General features: G+C 39.3%; 1 protein-coding gene across 1 annotated transcript in view; it reads left to right on the top strand.

Annotated features, from left to right (window-relative positions):
• The first annotated feature begins 646 nt into the window (after positions 1-646).
• RAB3C (RAB3C, member RAS oncogene family) overlaps positions 647-18,795 on the top strand; it is a 114,826-nt gene continuing 96,677 nt past the window's right edge. Inside the window, exons 1-2 of the mRNA XM_039709934.1 lie at positions 647-774; positions 8,496-8,723. Of these exons, the coding sequence (XP_039565868.1) occupies positions 751-774; positions 8,496-8,723 (252 nt within the window). The 5' untranslated portion in view covers positions 647-750. The remainder of the gene's footprint in view (positions 775-8,495; positions 8,724-18,795) is intronic.

The raw sequence follows: 18,795 nt of genomic DNA on the forward strand, positions 1-18,795 counted from the left end.
CCCAGACCGAAGGCGGGAGCGGGATAACGGGGCGGAAGCGGGATAACGCGGCGGGAGCGGGATAACGCGGCGGGATAACGCGGCGGGATAACGCGGCGGGAGCGGGATAACGGGGCGGGATAACGCGGCGGGAGCGGCCCCGCGTCGCGGAGCCTGCGGGCGCGCCCTCCCCCTGCCCACAGAGGGCGCTGTGCAGCGCCGCGCCCGGGCCCGGGTGAGCGGCTTCCGCAGCCCCCCGAGCGCCACCCGCGCTCCCCCGGCCGTCGCTGCTCCTCCTGGCTGCGGGCGGGCGGTCGGGGAGGGAGGGCAGTGTCTCCGCCGAGCCGGCGATGCCTGCTCCGCCCGCCCCGTCTCCGCTTTCCGCCTCAGCACGGGCACAGCGCGCCGCGCCCCCGCCCCACCACAGGGTCCCCGCTCCTTGGCCCCGCCGCCCTCAGAGGCCTCGAGCCGGGATCGCGGAGCTCCGCGCTCGCCGCGCTGCCCGCTCCGGCCCCGCCCGCTCTCGGCCTGACGCCGAGCACCTCGGGAGCTGTAGTCCCTTCTCCTAGGGCCGAGGGCGGGGGACCCAGGCAGCAGGACTACGATTCCCAGGAGGTCACGGGAGAGAGGGCGGGGCAGGTCGGGGGCGGAGCGGGGACAGCTCCGGTGCTGATCTCGACGCGGGTTTGCCGGCAGAGCCCCGGCGGGCGGCGGCGTTGTTGGCGTGCGGGAGCGAGCGGCAGCGGGCGGGCGGCGGGGCCGCGCCCGGCGATGAGGCACGAAGCGCCCATGCAGGTCGGTGCCTGGGCCGGAGCCGAGCGAGGGGTGCGGCGGGCGCGGTGCAGCCGAGAGCCGGGACGGGGCAGGAGCCCTCCGCCCGGCCGCCGGGCCGGCTCCGCTGCTGCGGGCAGAGGGCGACGACACCCCTTGCGTGTAGGGGGCCCGGGGCATGTGCTGAGGGTCGTGTCCCCGGGAAGGAGGGCCCGTCACGGGCAGCGGGCGGGTTTCGAGTCACACTGGGGCACATCGAACGGTGTTTTTCAGATACTGTCCCCCGAGCGCCGGTCGCAGCTCTCCCGGGACTGACTGGCTGTCAGGTGCTGGATGATGAGCTGTACCGGGGTGCACAGGAAGTTGGCACGATGCCTTCACCTGTGTAGTGATGGAGCAGTTGTCCACCTACACAGGGGAGAGGTGGCTCGTGGCTACAGCTGGGGGTAGCAAAGAGGGGCCCCTTCTCAGCAGTTTTTATGTGTGGAAAAATTGTTTCAAAGGTGGCTGAAGGGCGAAAAAAAATAAGAAGTGGGACATAATTTGTAAATTATCTCCTTTCCCAAGGAAAGAAGTTAAAACAATTTTCCTTAGTTTTTCATATCTGTTGTGACTGGCAATAGGTATGTCTAGAAAAGGTACATTTATAGCATACACATCCAAACACAGTGGAGAAGGGCAATAGCAAGCCAAAATGCTGCTTACAGATATTTAAAAAGCTATTATAAAATTACGATTAAAAAGGCCACAAACAAAGCTATTAAATACAGGAGTTTGCATGACAATTCAGCTCCTATCACTCAGCAAAATTATTAGACATGTCAGTGTGAGTTCATTGTAAAAGCATTGGCGTACAAGAGCCTGCCAAGCCACTAAGTGCACAGAGAATCTCATATACACCTTTTAGTTAACTGATCTAGCTGCATCTGGAGTCTGTTGTCCTCCTTCTGCCACTCCCCCTTTTTGGAAGTGTACCGTGGAAGCTTGTTCACTTACTGGTTACATACTTACTAACCTCCAGCTCAGAAGCACTCAGTTTATGCTATTGATAAGATCCAGTGTCTGCTCCAATATATATCAGTCTAAATAGCTCTTACTGCACCATGACCAGATTACTATCCAGAGAAACAAGCCAATGTTTTGTTTGCTGGGTTTTTTGTTTGGTTCAGTTTTGTTTTGTTTTTATTTCTGCCATAAGATAAGCTTATCTTTCTTCTCATCTTCCTGTTAACTTTTCTGGGTGTTTTCCCATTCGAACTTGGCTTTCATAAACACACTTGATCAGAATTGTCATTAGTGCTGTCTCATCAGTGCCCTACACAGTGGCATTAGTATTTCACTTAGTCTCTTAGCCTGATACAGCTTCTCTGGCAAACAAAAAGGTACACAGTCTTTCCTAGTCTCATGACCCTGGGTTCTGTACTAAGTAGAGTAAATGGCAGAAAGCTTTAGCCATCTCATTTTAATTCTTTCATTTTCTCTAGTAAATCTAAATGTATTTTTTCTGGAGTACCTGGCCTGACACAGCTCTTATTTTTTCTTTTCATAGCAGCACTATTTTGGTGGCCTCCTAATATCCTGTATTATACTAACTTTCTTAGGACTGTATCTTGTTTTGCCAATAATGCTACCTAGAGTGGGAATTAGAAATATGCTTCCTAAGATACCCTTTTCATAGACAAAGTAAATTTAGGTTAAAGAAAGAGAAATTATGGATAATTTGCGAGCTCACCACAAGAATCCAGGTCCTAGAGCCTTGTCAAAACTGTTTTTTACTACCTTACATTCTACTGTCCTGGGCTGCCTCTGGCAGTGTGGCCATATTCATGCTAGCTCCGCTGACATGAAGCAGGTAGAGCTTCTCTGAAGTATTTTAACATCCCAGTTTCTTCTTGGTATTCCTCAACTTCGCCTTTCAGTGTTCTGCTTAAAAAAACCCTTTGCATTTATAACAACATGTTTCTGATTGTGCTGGGATACATTTACATATATACATGATTCTGACCCCATAATACCTTGAAGCAGATAGGCTTTTCCTGATGCTGCCAAGTACATTAGTTTACAAGCTGTGCTCTGCAGATGGCTGGCAATCAGTAAATTCCAAATAAGTGGCTGGTGCATTGTCTACTGAACCTTGTTAATTCTTATTAATTGGTTAAAAAATAAATGATTAAGATTTGTGAGAATTGGCTGTGGTCAGCATCTTTGGATATCAATGTTAAGATCACACCAAAAATATAAGAGAGTAACTAGCTTGCACAAGGTGTAGAAAAGAAGAAAAGAAAAGTCATAGGATGCCTCTGAAAGAGTTAAGATCCAGTCCCTAGATTAGTCTTGATAGTTCACCTCAAAAATAATTAATTTATTAATGGCTGGGTTATTTGTCACAGTGTTCTTATACATAAGGATTTTGGTAACGTTTTAACTACTCTGATGATGTAGGTTGATCTACACATGAAAGAGAACTATGTGCAATGAGTGTCACTCAGTTGCACATCCTACATACCCTTTGGTAAGTTAGAGTCATTGAATTTTTCCATTGTATTCAATTGGTTCAATATCCACTGATTACATTTGACTAGTTATATTTTGCAAAAGACAGAAAGAATGCCTTGCTAAAGGCTGCATGTGCAGGAAACTCTGTTTTTACTAAAATATCAACTAAAGTCAGCTGCTGTATAGAAAGAAATAGAAGCCTATGTATTTCTACCCTGTATACAGGAAAGAACCATTTCTCTTTCCACTGCAACTATGGGTGTATAAACACTGGTCAGTCAGTGCTGTTCCACTCGTCTGACTGAAGTGATCTATTAAAAAGGACCTCAGTTACCCCACTTTCAGAGGCGGGCTATGCAACACTAGACAGGAAGAGAGTATTGCTCTTTTAAACAACTTTAAGTTCACTAATCAGTCTCTGTCCTCACTGTACATAGAAGGAAGACATTTTCTCTGGACTTACTAATGACCTTTTCCTTTAAGACATGGCTGTTATTAGAGTCTTTAAAAGGAAACAACTTATTTGCTAAAGGCCTGAAGGAATAAATCTCAGTGCTTTCAATGTCAGGTTTCCTTGCCTTTTGCACCATATTTTCCAGGGGTAAATCATCCTCCACTAAGCATGCAGAGTGGGGTGTCTATATAAGTGCAAACTAAAGTTGTGTGCAGGCCAGGGACATCACAGCATCCTGTGCTGTTCAAGTAAGAAATCTGTTCAAATTGCTTCTGCCAAAGAATGAGGCCTGCCAACACATAAAGAGGCACATTGCCAAATGTTTTGTTGTGATCATGAAGGTGTCAGGTAAACACAGTTTTTCTGACATTTGTTCTCAACCCTGCTCTATTTTCACCTCTTCTTTTGGGATCAAGGGAGCAGGTGAACATGAGACTTGGAAAGCACCTGGGTCTGAACAGAAAACTCTGCTTAATGATTGAACTTGCCTATGCCCTTAAATAATCTATGTTTAAGGAGTTTACAGATGTGCTGTAAGCAGGAAAGCATACAAAGCTACCCTTTATTTGTCCTTGCACCATATTCAAACTGGCAACATAACTCCTCCTGGCTTTGATAAGAAGCAAGCATGTGAGATCTCCTGTCTATAGGTTTTCTGTTCATTGTCTTGAGCTTAGACTTCTCAGTTGACTCTCAAATCTGTCCCAAGTCCTGTAGGAAATGTCTTGAGACTGCTTTTGGTGCTAATGAAAATTACCCTGTGCATTTTTGCTTCAATTTTACCAAATAAGGGCAAAATTGTACTGAAGAGAAAACTCAGAGTGTTTTGTTGAAAGTGATGCTTGGTTAATATATCCATTTAACCTTTGAGAAAAGAACTTTGTCAAAATAAAGGGATGCATTTTACTTTATTTGAAACAGAATATCATAACGTTAGCGAGGTTTATTTGGTTCTCATCCATGTATGTAATGTTTAATTACAGGTGGGATCACAGTGTTCCTAGTGATTGCTTCCAGCATAACTTCCAAAGGTGGAACATAGCATCATCACCATCTTCTTCATATTTTACATATGCCTCCAATAGTAGGGAAAAGTGCTGTCGGGAGTGAACTGACACATTAGTACCTTGGGAAGTGGATTACAGTGCATTCCATACTTAATTTTTAAGTCAGCAGCTTGCATTTAAGAAAGAGAAACGCTACAGGCTTATTCAAAAAGTTAAAGAGGACCAAGCATTTATATTTTCCCTATAGTCAGCAGAAATACAGGTGTATTTCTTTAGAGTATCATTTAGATTGTGAGCATAATGTGGATTGTGCTTGGAAGAATTTGTCTGTTTGCTTACTGCAGAATGAGTGAGTTTGGAAAGTAATGGCAAAGTCTTAGCAACTGCACAGAGTTTGATGTTTCTTTACACTAGTGCAGGCTCATTTGGGTTTTGGACAGGAGAGAGGATCACTGTCAGTAGCCTAAATTTAGACTCTCCAAAGAGTTTCAATTATTACCTCACTAATCCTCTTGAAGAAATTAGTCCTTTCCTATGCCTTTTGCATCCTGTAATAAGCGGACATACTCCTGCCCCTGAAATAGAAATAGCTTCAATTCTATATTCAACATGCCTGTAATTCTGCCTATGATACTGCAAGTAATGACTCCGTAAGTTTACGGCACAGTGAAAGTATTGGGTTTTAATTTTTTTTTTTTTCAGAAATGTTAAGGAAATTGCTGCGTGAGTAATGCACATAACCACACTAATTTAGAGGGGCATTGAAATTTCTGTGGGTAAAATGTGTATTTAAAACTATCCACAGGAAACACATTATTGCTCAGGAAGGCTACACAATGTACATGGTTCAGCAGAACTATTATTAGAATCCAGGTCTCCTGATTTCTCTGCTCACTGAATCATACTGTTTCTGAAGTGTTAGGCATTAAAGTGTGTGGGGATGAGTTGGAAGCTTCATAGGATTCAGGGCAGCAAATGGATGAAAGCTTAAACCTCTTTTTGTAAATCTGAAGCTGGTTGAAGAAGCTATGTGAAAGGCTTCCTAGGAGATAAAATCAGGAAAGAATGTGATATTCCTCCTTGCTACAAGGGGTAACTACTGCTTTCAGCTGCAGCACAAGAGAGGGGAGCCACAAGGGCAGTGGAACAGGCTGTTGTAGCAACACACAGTGACCACAGATCTGGCACCCTCAGCCACTGCAGTCTTTGATCTGATAGACCTTATTGACTTGTTGCAAACTCTATGCAACATCAGCATGCCCTGTGTTATACTGCTTTACAGCAACTTGTGAGTAGACTAATTTAATCAATATTTGATTTCCTTTAGCTCTAAGCAAAATATCCCCAAATAGTTATACAATACAGGACAGTAATGAAAGTTTCTCTTTTTTATATAGAAATAATAAAGCTGAAAGATTAGTAATGTGTGTGTTTGACAATATTCAGGTTTTAATTCCGAATCTTCTTTGTTGCATAGCTGTGGAAGAAGTGAATAAATTTTAACGCCAATGCAAACACTCAGGTTGCAAGTGTGTAGGTACTCAATACTACATTTAATGAAGAAGGTAATTCTGAAATCGAATTCTGAAATAAAATATCCTCTACCCTATAATTTATGAAGTATATATCTGACACTGAATTCTCTATTAAAAACTTGCTACTTCCTGAGCTTCCAGGTTTCTTCACAGATTTTTGTCCCCACTCCTGTATGCCTCTTCAGTAGCCCAAAGAAGCTGGCATCATGTTTTTGATGCTATGAGATAGCAGAATTATCTAAAACATTATACAGTAACGAAAATTTTGCTGAGAGTGTGGGTTAGTGCACAGCTGTTATCCTGGTTGCAGTTGTCCTTTCTGATTCCCCAAATGCATTCTGAGATGTCTAAATTAGAAAGCTTTTACATGAACTGCTTTTCTGTAAGCCTTTATGTTAGGTTATGGTGTCTGTCATTCTGTCTCAAATCAGGATGAAAAAGTGTTCTTAGAATAGTCATAATCAAAGAACTTCCAGAGACTCTCAAAATACTTCATAATTTACTTGAAAACTCAGCTGAAACACTCTAAGTTCTTTATTTTTACCATTTGTTTTTGAGCAACCTAGGTAGAATTTTGGTCACATTTTCACTCTAATCTCTGCAATTTCTGTGAAAGCCTAAGGTGTACTTTTTAGAAAGAGAATCCATGATCTTTGAAATCTCTAGAGCAAAATAGGTTGCTCTTTAACAGTATTCAGTAATCTGTGCTTAAAATACACTCAGGTGTATTTTAAGGACTGTATTTTAAGGACTCAGATTTCAAAATGCTGATTCATCCAGCAGGACCTTGACACTGTTGGGAGATGGGCCACTGCAAACCTCAACAAGGCCAAATACAAGGTCTTACACCTGGTTCATGGCAATTCTCTCAAAGGTTGGGCAGAGAAGTGCTTGAGAGCAGCCCTGTGGAGAAGGACTCAGGGGTGGTGGCTGCTGAAAAACTCACCATGAGCCAGCAGTGAGTGCTCCCAGCCCAGAAAGCCAAGGAAATCCTGGGCTGCATCCAAGGGAGTGTGGCCAGCAGATTGAGAGAGGGGTTGTACCCCTCTGCTCTGCTCTGCATTGCTGAGACCCCATCTGGAGCACTGCATCCAGCTCTGGGGTCCCCAGCACGATGACACGGAGTTGTTAAAACAAGTCCAGACGAGGGCCAGGAGGTTGGTGAGAGGGCTGGAGCACCCCTGCTACGGGGACAGGCTGAGCAAGTTGGGGCTGCTCAGCCTGGAGGAGAGAGGATTGTGTGGGATCTCACAGACACCTTCCAGTATCTGAAGGGGCCTGCAGGGAAGCTGGAGAGGGATTCTCTGACAGGAACTGGAGTGGGCAAGGAGAAATGGGTACACACTGAAACAGGGAGATTTAGCTTAGATAATAGGAAGAAATTATTTACAGTGAGAGTAGTGAGACACTGGCACAGGTTGCCCAGGGAGGTGGTGGATGCCCCAGGCCTGGTTCAAAGCCAAGTTAAATAAGGCCTTGAACAGCCTGGTCTGGTGGGAGGTGTCCCTGGCAGGAGGACTGGGACTAGATGATCCTTAACATCCCTTCCAAACCTTCATATTCTATTAATATAACTGCCACTTATGATGATGTTGCATTAATTTTGCAAATTCAAAAAACTACAGAATATACTAGTATTGGAAAAATATCAAGCCTTTATTTCAGAGGTGTATATACTCACTATTTAATGGTATGATAACTAAAAGCTGGTAAAGGAAAAATGCTTTGAGTAAATTTTTAAGGATGGCAATAGATAGTGATGTATTTACAGTAAAACAAATGGTTCAAGAATTTTATTAGATGTAAAAGTTGCTAAGCTTCTGTTTGAAAATATATCTACTGTATCAAAATGAAACATTGATCTCTTATTTCTCTCTTATACAAACGAACTATCATTGCGTTTTCACTATCTATTCATCACATTTTCTGAAAACAAGTATTTTTAGTGATATACTCAAGAATTCGCCCAGATTTTTAGAATGATTTTTTTTGTTTTTGTACCAGTCACCAGTCATTTTTACATCCTTTATTGCTAGCAGAACTACTACTAGATACAAGAATCACAAAAAATAATTAGATCTCTATGCAATTCTTAAAGTTCACATTGATGCATGCACATGACTAATCTTTTAAGAAGATATTCTTCTTGAGCTTCATTGATACCTGGTATGAAAAACTCCAATAAAATATAAATGTTTCAATTTTTATGATAAAAGAGACAATGAAATATTTCTTTTTTATTTTGAATTACAGATGGCATCCGTTCAAGATTCCAGATATGGCCAGAAAGATACATCTGACCAGAACTTTGATTACATGTTCAAACTGCTCATTATCGGCAACAGCAGTGTTGGAAAAACCTCCTTTTTGTTCCGATACGCTGATGATTCCTTTACATCTGCATTTGTAAGCACGGTTGGGATCGATTTCAAAGTAAAAACGGTTTTCAAAAATGAAAAAAGAATTAAGCTACAGATTTGGGTAAGCTAAAAAATAATTCTGTGAATTAAGCAAACTGTAGTAGTTTTGATACCATTTACACAACTACAGGTTTGCATTGAGTGTCATAACCCTTATATATTTAGAGAGTGAGAACATAGGAAAGAAATAGCAGTTAATTATTTATTGCATAATTTTTCTGTCTTGAATAGTAGAGTGCAAACAGTATTTTTAAGGTATTGAAGTACAGTTCTTTATCATTATTTAAATTCCTTTTAGAAATAATACAGGTTGACACATATTAATATCTGTGTAATGAGCTATAAACATCTGTTCAATATGTAGTCTATTGAAACTGACACATTATATCAAAGTATCTCGAAACACTAATTTTAAGATCTGGTGTCTTGCCTTAAAAAATTATGAATGCATGCATGAGCTGTAACCGTGGATGCATAACAGAAGGCATAATTTTTTGCACTGTCATCCTGATCACCTGAAACATCTTCCATCTTCTGCTGAGGAAGGAAACTTGTGCAAAGAGATAGTTTTACCCAGGCATAAAAACCCCTTCATTCCTTGACTATACCTTAGAGACAGTAGAAAGATATGCAGTGGAGAAAATGTGATGAGAGGGAATAGGTTTCCTTTTCCACCAGTTCTCATAAAAAATAGATGTTAGCCAAAACTTATTCCATAGAATCATAAAATATTCTGAGTTGGGAGGAACACCACTCCTGGCCCTGCACAGAACCAACAGAACAATCACTCCCTGTGTCAGATAGTCCTGTCAAAAACTTCTTGAATTCTGGCAGATTTGGTGCTGTGACCACCTCCCTGGGAAGCCTGCTCCAACACCCAAGCACCCTCTGAAAAAGGTGAAAAACCTTTTCCTAATGTTCAACTTATATTTTCTAATATTCTACTTAAAGCCCCATGACACAGCTTCATGCCATTCCCTTGGGCCCTGTCACAGTCATAGAGAGAAGAAGTGAGTGCCTGCCCCTCCTCTTCCCCTCAGAAGGAAGTTGTAACTTCCTTGTAGTGAGGTCTCCCCTCAGTCTCCTCCAGGCTGAACAGACCAAGTGATCTCAGCTGCTCCTCATATGGCTTCCCTTCAAGGTTTCTCACCATCTCTTTGGATGCTTTCTAATACCTTTGTGTCCTTTTTTGTATTATGGTGGCCAAAACCACACACAGGACTTGAAGTGAAGCTGCCCAGTGCATGATGCCTGGCAGTGGCTACCTGGAACAGAGGCTAGACCAGATTAAGAGAGTAATTTATTATTAAGTATTATTATTATAAGTATTATTATTATTAAGTATTATTATTATTAAGTATTTATTAAAGGCCTTCAACAGGTACACCTTGGGCAGTCAGAAGCCTCCGAGAGGCTACACCCAAGATGGACAATGGTCAGGATCTGTTTTTCAGACAGATATGTTTGGTCCATTTACGTACCAGGGGTTAATCCTCCCATTACAGCTTCAGGCAATGAAGTCATATACCCCCAGTTTGCTCCTGCCCCCAACTCATTTTTGTTTGTACTTTTGGGGCCTGAGACAATAAGGTGTCCTTCAGCTTCAGGCCTAGGGAAATTGTTTTCTCTGACCAAAATCTGAAGACAGTAGCTAACACTCTATATAATGTTTTAGAGTTATACATTAAAGCAGTACAGAATTTGAAAAATTTAAAAGCTAAAATCCTAAGGCATCATTCCTCTGAAAGCCCCAATTCCTCTAGGGCAGAGGAATGCAGAGCAAAGTCGGCTTGCAGCTTGCAGCTGTGCAGGGTGCACCCCAGGACATTGTTGGATTTAGGACAGATTCACTGCTACATCGCCTCATTCTTGGGTGATAGGGTGATACTAAAAGGAGAGGGAGAAATAGCAAGGCCTTTGCTCTGGAGCAAGAGCTGCAGGTCTTCCTGGTGTGCTTGAGGACTTAGAGCAGTGTTTCCTTTGTGAAATGTTTGTAACAGCCTTAAACCCCAGATTTTCCCTTTCTAAATTTTTTTTTAATGAGTACAGATAATTTAAAATTCATTTAACAATGGGCAGCCATTAAATCTCAGAAAATCTTGGTTCAAATCTGATCAGTTCATCTAACATGATTTAAACAGCAGATAAATTGTATATTTTCTTAATATAGTACAATGGAGAATTTCTCAGGGTTCTCAAGACTCTATCTCATTAGGCTTCAGCCCTTGATATCTCAAATAATTTATTGTTCTGTCCCCTCTAGGAACTAGAACATAGACTTTTGTTTACTTTAGTGATAACCTAAGCATAAAAACTCTCAATGTTTTTATGCTTAGGTTATCACTATTGTTATAACAGTGGTTCATGCTAGGTAACTATATATCACGTGAATATAATGTGATACATATGAATATACATATATATATATATATATATATATATAAACACTTCAATAACATGCTGATTTCATTTTAGTAGTTTAGTGTTGAAGACCGCATTGACAGAACCTTATTAATTTTTTATAATGGAGCAATAAAATTGTGTTCATATTACAGTTTTTACACAGTTTTTCTTTTAATTACCAAGTTACCATTATAGTAGGTTTTATTGTTCATGTTTTTCCTAGCAAAAATAGCAATTTTGGTTTACAAGGTTGTAATGTCATTAGTTTGACACCAGTATATTTTTTGCCTTTCCATGTCACAAAGGTGTCCAGTTATGTAGATGTGTTATGGTCTATCCCTGGCATAGATGGGATGTAGCAGCTGTATTCTTCCCAATTGTAGCAAAATGTATTTTGTTATGCTTTGCATGGCATTAACATCAGAGTCAAAAAGGCTCTGACAGTTCGTGCCTGAAAAAACCAAAACGATTGAAACAAACCCGAGTTCTGTGTTCCTTAGGGAAGAGGAAACAGAGGGTCAGAGCATGGAACAGACCTACCTGTTTGAAGAGTCATGCGCTGGGATGAGACAAGACTTCAGATCACACTTTCATAGGAAAGTGTTTTACCAAATTAAGTCAAATTTAACAGTTCACTTCTAGCTGTTTGTGCTTTTTAGGTGGAGTGTTCTGTGTTGGAGCACTGCGTTGCAGTTAAGCTTGCTAGTAAATCCAGTCTCAGAGATTGTTGCATCTCTGAGACCTTCAACAAAACTAGTAAGGGATCTCAGAAAGCTATTCTAGTGCACAAAATCTGAAATAGAGCACTATTATCCTGTCTCCTAAGTTATATCCAGAGGAGAATTGTTCTTAATAGGCATTGTCTATATATGTAGCTAGTGTCTATATTATATTATACTTTATTTTTACTGGTTATGCAGATAACATAAATGAATAGTGCTCTTGTAATATCAATTTCCATTTTATTTATTTATTTGTTCCTTTATGAAAGACAATTTATATTAGATAGAATATAAAATCAAATTAATCATAGTGAGTGTGAGTTGACGTTAAATCTGAGTAGAAGCATGAGGTTATAATACTTGCATGAAGTTATAACACTCAAAATCAGCAACAAACTATTTGGTGGCATCATGTGATAGCTGATATTCAGCATATATGAAATAAATTATTGAAAATCTCACAGTTTTGTGAACTCAGAAGACTACAGATGCAACTTTGAATTGTGTTTTGAATGACAAAATTAGAACTGAATTACTTTGCCAGACACTTAAGTGAAGAAATATATGGAATGATGCTGCTCTGCTATTCTTGCTTGACAATAAAATGCAGAAATATATAAATAGTAATGCTGTTAAGTCACTGTAATTCCCTATGTAGACACACAATCAATTCAATCCAATTTTTCCTGTTACAATTTTGTACATAATCTTCTAGGTTAATATTCCTCTTTAATAGTACTTTCAACAAGATACTTTCTGTTCTACTTGAAGCCTGTAGGAGCTTGCAGATTCCGTCAGAATAAGATTCTTGTATGCTTACCAGTGAAGGTTACAAGTTTGTTTAAAGTCAGCATGGGCACTCAAGGAAGCAGAGTCATTATTTAATAATAAAATTCACAGTGTATTATTATGGATCCAATAGGAAGAGTTATCAGAATGAGGTAGGTGTTGTTTTCATACTGGGACACCCTGGAAGTCTTTTCTTTGAGGTTTTTTCTTGCTTGGAGGCAATAGTGTCTTATTCTTGAACTGTCTTCTGTAATTTTTCAAGTCAGGGAGAATGGGCTCCCTCCAGTCCTTGCTGTAATATAATTTTCAAAGGGTCAGAAAGAGCCGGCTGGGAACACTGTAGCTTTTTCTTCTTTTTTTCCTTCTGAGCCAAACATCTTCCCACAGTATTTACTACTGGAATTGAAAGAAGTTCAGAGTTCAAGTGCTATATTGATTAGTGGTAGTACATTACCTTGTCATAGGACCACCATCTGGCCCCAAAATTTTGTTTCACAGCACATTTTAAGTGTGACAATCTGCTATTGACATTAGGAAGACAGAATATTAACATGTCTCTTATCTTTTAGAGGACAGGAATCAAAAAATATTGTGCTTTACCTAAAAAGGTATTGATTTCTCCATTGAAACTACACAAAAATTTTGTAAAGACAACTTGTCTGTATGCAGCACATATAGACACAGGATCAAAGTCCATTAAGGGGCTTTAGGATGTTTTACAGTGTCAAATAATAAAAAGTAATATATTTTCCTTCCATTTGGTTTGAATTAGTAATATTAAAGGAAAGAGCTGAAACCAGTAGGCTATAAAATTTTCTCACTTTCAAACTTACATTGAATTTTAAAAAATGATTTCTCAATATTAATTCAGACAAAAATACATTATAACTAAAGCTATTAAAAGCTCAAATATGTGTAAATCAGAAAATAAAAATAAGAACCTTTTAAATCTATCTGTAGCTGTAGTGTTGTAAAACCTTGCATTATTTTTGGGAACTGTCAATGATATAATACAAATAACAGCCTGCAGTAGTTTATGGAGAAATTATAAGCTTATTTGGATAGCAGAATTAGTTAGCTAACATGTCAAAATAAACCACAGGATAGGGAGTTAAAAAATAAGGAAAAACAAAGTCCAGATATTGGCTCTTAGAAGAAAGCATAAAATTTTCAAAGAGAGGTGTAACATATTTAACTGACAGTTTATCCATACCTTGTCTTTGGCTCATTTTTAAAATTTACTTTATCAGAATCCTCAGTGATTTCAAACCGATCTCAGTACAAATTTTGATTGAGGAATAAAGTATCAAGTTTTCCCTCAGTGATCTGTGTATTGCACAAAGGAATTATAACTGTATTCATACAACAGTATCTGATTGTAGCACTTTGATGCAAATATCAGATAAGAACACTGCACTGCCTTTTGCTGCTTAGATGGCTTTTCCCTGGGACTAGCTGTACAATTCAAGAATGGGGTGCAATAATCATATAGAAAGATATCCTCCTAGAGAAGACAGGATAAACGATGCCTGTGTCAGCATTTCCTTCTCAGAAGTGTCTGTGACAGTTTCATTTGATACCCAAAATGTTGCTTCCTTCACATCAACAGCTTCTATAAATCATCGTAAGGCTTAAAGGCTAAGTGAGGACTGGGTTTTGTAAGCTGACTGAGAAAATACAATGTCATCATTCAAAAACTAAAACTATTAGAACTATTTAAAAAAATCTATAAATATTAGGCACCTGATTTTTAATTTATTTTTTTTTCTGCAAGCTTCCGAACATTCCTTTAGCAGTACATAGAATTCAAATTAAAAACAAAAAAGAAAAAAGTGTGAGACAGAGTGTGTGTGTGGTAGAATGGTCTGTAGAGTACCAATATGCATGAATATTGTCTTGATACTGAGGTCTTTGGTGGGTATTCTGCAGTAACTTAAAAGTGTGGAGGCAGTGTAATATTGCAGAAATACCCTGAAACACTGACTGGGGCTATAAGAATCAGTTCAGGAATCGCTAAATACACTGGTTCAGTAGAAAGACATTGAAAGCTGAAGCAATAAAAGTAAGAGGTAGGAGTAGCATATGGAGAAAGCAAATGTAGCAAGTATTTAATCGCAAGATTTTCAGTCACATCTGTCTCATCTGAGTTTTTTTAATTTCTATGATAGCCAGTACAAACTATATTTCATTATTCCTGTCTCAGCTGCTGGTGACAATGTGTAGCTGCTACTCTGAATACACAATCTTTTTAGGTGAGGATAGTAAATCTAATATTGAAAATTATACTTTCTCATCTCAGCATGAAAATCAAATGTGTATACTGTAATACATCAGACAAAGTGATTTGTAGAGAGTAATGTAGAATCTTGGAATGTGCTGAGGTGGAAAGGACCCATCAGGATTGCCAAGTCCAGCTCCTGGCCCTGCACAGGACACCCCAAGAGTTACATCATGTGCTTGAGAGCATTGTCCGAACGTTGGAGTGACTACTTCCATGGGGACACTGTTCCAGTGCTGGAGTTTGAGACTTCTCTGGATTCAGCTGTATTAGTAAACGAGACATTCTAAGACTGACCTTAGGCCCTGGTTTTCAGCTGGTATGGAATAGTTTTTGTCTGTAAGTTTAAACTCTTTCAGTTTTTGAAAGGGAATGGACTCATCCTGATCTTGTATGAGAAAGGTCTCTGTCCTTTGCTAAGTCCTGAACTCTGCCCAGGAACTGCTAGTGCTTGCAAGCCTGGGTCAAAGCAGTTTGACAAAACATGATGGCAGTTTCACAGCATAGACAAATTTGATAGCCTTGAAGTGCTTCCTGTTACAACTTATTTTGCTGTTACAGACCTCGTCTGAAGGAGCAGCACCTCCAGGCAGACACAAGATTGTTAATGAGTAATGTAGTTTTGACAGATAGAATGCTATAGCCTTTCTGGACATTTCCAGAAAGATTAGCTGAAACAAGGGCAAATTCTAGGAAGCTTTTGTTTCACTTTGAAGTTGCCCTTCAACGGGTAAATGTTATCCAGTTGTAGTTGGATATGGTTTGCCTGAATTATTTCATTTCTCCTATTTTGCTTATTTCTCCACAATATAAATCATTGAAGAGCCTGAAGTTTTGGGGTAGGATCCTCCTTTCATACATATGCAGTATTATTTCATATGGTGCTTCTTACATATTCATTGAGAGTACTTCCACTTATGTGCAAGTCATATTTGGTAGACTTTATTTCTCAGAAATATTGTGAAATTTATTAATGATTATTTTTGCTTAATTGTTTTTTACCCTTATTTTTCATAGCATCTGTAGTTGTCAAAAACAGATATTGAAAATTTGTACACTTAAAAGAAAGCCTGTTATAGTACAGAGAGAGCTATTGTATTCAGACCTATCAGAGCACCACCAGGATTTTTTAATCTCTGTAGCTTTAAAGGAGTTTTAGTTAATTTCAGAAGTTGTATATTTCCTGAATTTAGGGATCAAATGCTCTCTTTACCTTGCCCTGTTTATTCTCTATTCTGTTTCCTGTATCTGTTTTTCTGTTGTATTAAAGTTGCACCCATGGATCCAATTCAGCTACAATTTTCCATCATCTTAGGTAGGTAACCTAGAGAGAAATTGCTAGTGTAGCTCATTTTCAACCATTCAAGTAGTAATGAACAGTAGGAGGGGAGATACTGCTTACCTGAAAGGAGACAGGACAGTTTGTCTTTTCTCTAAATTTTAGTACATACTGGTAATTTAAATAATCTATATAATGTATAACAATACCAATAACTACTGTAGCTTAAATGTTAAAGGCAGCAGAGCAGAGGGAAATATAAGCAGAGACTGAAAAGATAATATGTGTGCTGATATTGGAAATTTGACTGCAATTGCTCATGCTATGAGGTAGGATGTGAGAGAAAGCACCAAGAATCTGAGTGAAAATGGGACCAAGAGTTTATGAATAGAGCACCCTAACTGGTGTGAAAAATGAGATACTATATGTGATAGTTGGTATTATTTGTTTGCACACTACAAAACACTACAAAATCACACTATAAAAGTGCTAAAAGATGTGATACTACAGTCCTTTACTGGAAAACCCAGAACTGTACTCATTAAAAAATGTTTGCAAGAATGCTGCCTTGGGAAGTATTCAATGTGTAAAAATGTAGATGAATCCAATATAAACAGTACACATCTAGTAAAACGAACTGCATTTCTTGTATGGAATCAGGGTTCAATCTTCAGTACCAAAGACCTTGACGATGTAGAAGGCATGTTCCATTCAGACTTCAGTGCAAAGACCACATGTACGTTTTGTGGGACAGGCCATGTTGGCCAGTGATTGTACTTTTAAAAATTCATATGCTATTTATTTAAAATGCAGCATTGGCTGTTCAAATATTTATGAGATATTACAATTTTATTTCTGTTAAAAAGTGCCTGTCTTGACAGTTTTAAACACTGTCTTTAAACCCAACTCAAAAAAAAGGATGGTGACTATAAGTTCAGCACCCTGTCTGGGCAGTCCTTTGTCCTGATGCTGCATGTTTGCTCTAAAATGCTCACCCATGTGGTTGCAAATTCCTGGCCTCAAATAGTTTGAAGAGGAAATGTGAATCAGTTCTCTAATGTCAGTTCTGCAACTGCAACCAGCATTAAGTTCCACTATTTTTCTCAATATTCCAACAGTTTTTTGAAAATCGCCTGTAGAGTCTTGGGTCAAGGATTTCACTCTTCTACAAAGTCCTGTGGTTTACAGAACATCCAATGCTTACTTCACATTGCTGGACTTTAAATATTCTTTGACAAAGACTCCTGTTATTAGAAAAATTATACATCTGTATTCAAAGGCATATATTAATTGGAAAGAAAAAATCTATAGCATAACCGAGATTCCAAATAAGGCTTATCTCACTGTTTAACCTCAAGCTTATGTGGGAATTCTTTAAGAGAAACTTAGCTAGTGTAAGATCCTTTCCAGAACACTTTGTGGATAGTGTGTCTTAGGAAGTTTGCTTCATTGGACTCCAGGGAAATGCGTCCTGCCATGTTCTAGGCCAACAAATCATCAGACTGCCATACTTCAATTGCAGCTCCCCCTGACCTGTGACCAGACTGCCTTCTGGTATAACATTTTTATAGCTGCCTTTGCCTGTCACATAACGATCTGCAAGTCACCAGCTTGTGACTGTCAGAAAGTATATACTTTTGGAAAAACTGTCATGAACCAGTGCTTGTACACATGCAAATATCATATAAATATTACATAGGCCCCATAAAAGCTGGTCATAAGAAAAGGAAAGAGAAGATGGAGGAATATTTCATAGATAGGTATCTAAATATCAGGATTTTTGTTTTGTTTTGTTTTGGTTTTTTTTGAGAGGAGTCAGGGTGGGAAAGAAATAATAAAAGGATGATTTTGCTGTGGGATCTGGATCAAGAACAATTACATTGGACTAAATTTGAAAAATAAATAAGTTATTTTATTTGTGCAAGCTCAATTCAGGGAATCTGAATACTTTTAAACTGTCAATGTAACTTATACTTACTAAATTATTATTTTAATAAGCAAAACTAAGCCTATTTCTAAAATGAAATTAATGTTGACAGCATTCCTAAAATGAAATCAACTGTGCTGTGAGATCCCATGAACCACTTTAGCAGCAAATTGATAACATCTAAATAGTTGCAGTGAATCTATAAAGAAAAACAAAATAAAAAAAACTCATACAGGCTCTTTGCTGAATTTTAATAAGATTCATGTTGTAGATTAGAGCAAAATGTTGCACTCTTGCTGTGCAGTTGTTGCTTTGAAATCACAGGACCAGAGCCTTGGACAGGAGCCATAATGTAAATACCATGAAAATGGGAGTGTAGAGATAATATTTAAAGCTTACTTTTGCCCTCTCCTGCTGCTCAATACAAGCTGTTTCCCTGGGCTATGTTAGAACATCTTGAAGTCATTCTGAAATTATGCTGGGTTAAAAGGGATGCAAGTTACTGAGGGAGGATATGGGGGTGACACAAAAGGAACTAATTTCTATTTAATGCTAGTCAATTTGCATTTTTTTCAGGAAGTAAGCTTAGGTGCATTTTCTAAGAGCACAGAGCCATCAAAGGCTCTGAGTCACATGAGGATGTTTGTAGTATCTTATATAGTAGCATATATAAAGGGCAATACATGTAGATTTTACGTGTGAAATTAAGATATCAAACAAATAGCATCTCTGGAG

The sequence above is a fragment of the Passer montanus genome, unplaced genomic scaffold (assembly GCF_014805655.1).
Source record: "Passer montanus isolate IOZ18808 unplaced genomic scaffold, ASM1480565v1 scaffold22, whole genome shotgun sequence".
NCBI classification, from domain to species: Eukaryota; Metazoa; Chordata; class Aves; order Passeriformes; family Passeridae; genus Passer; species Passer montanus.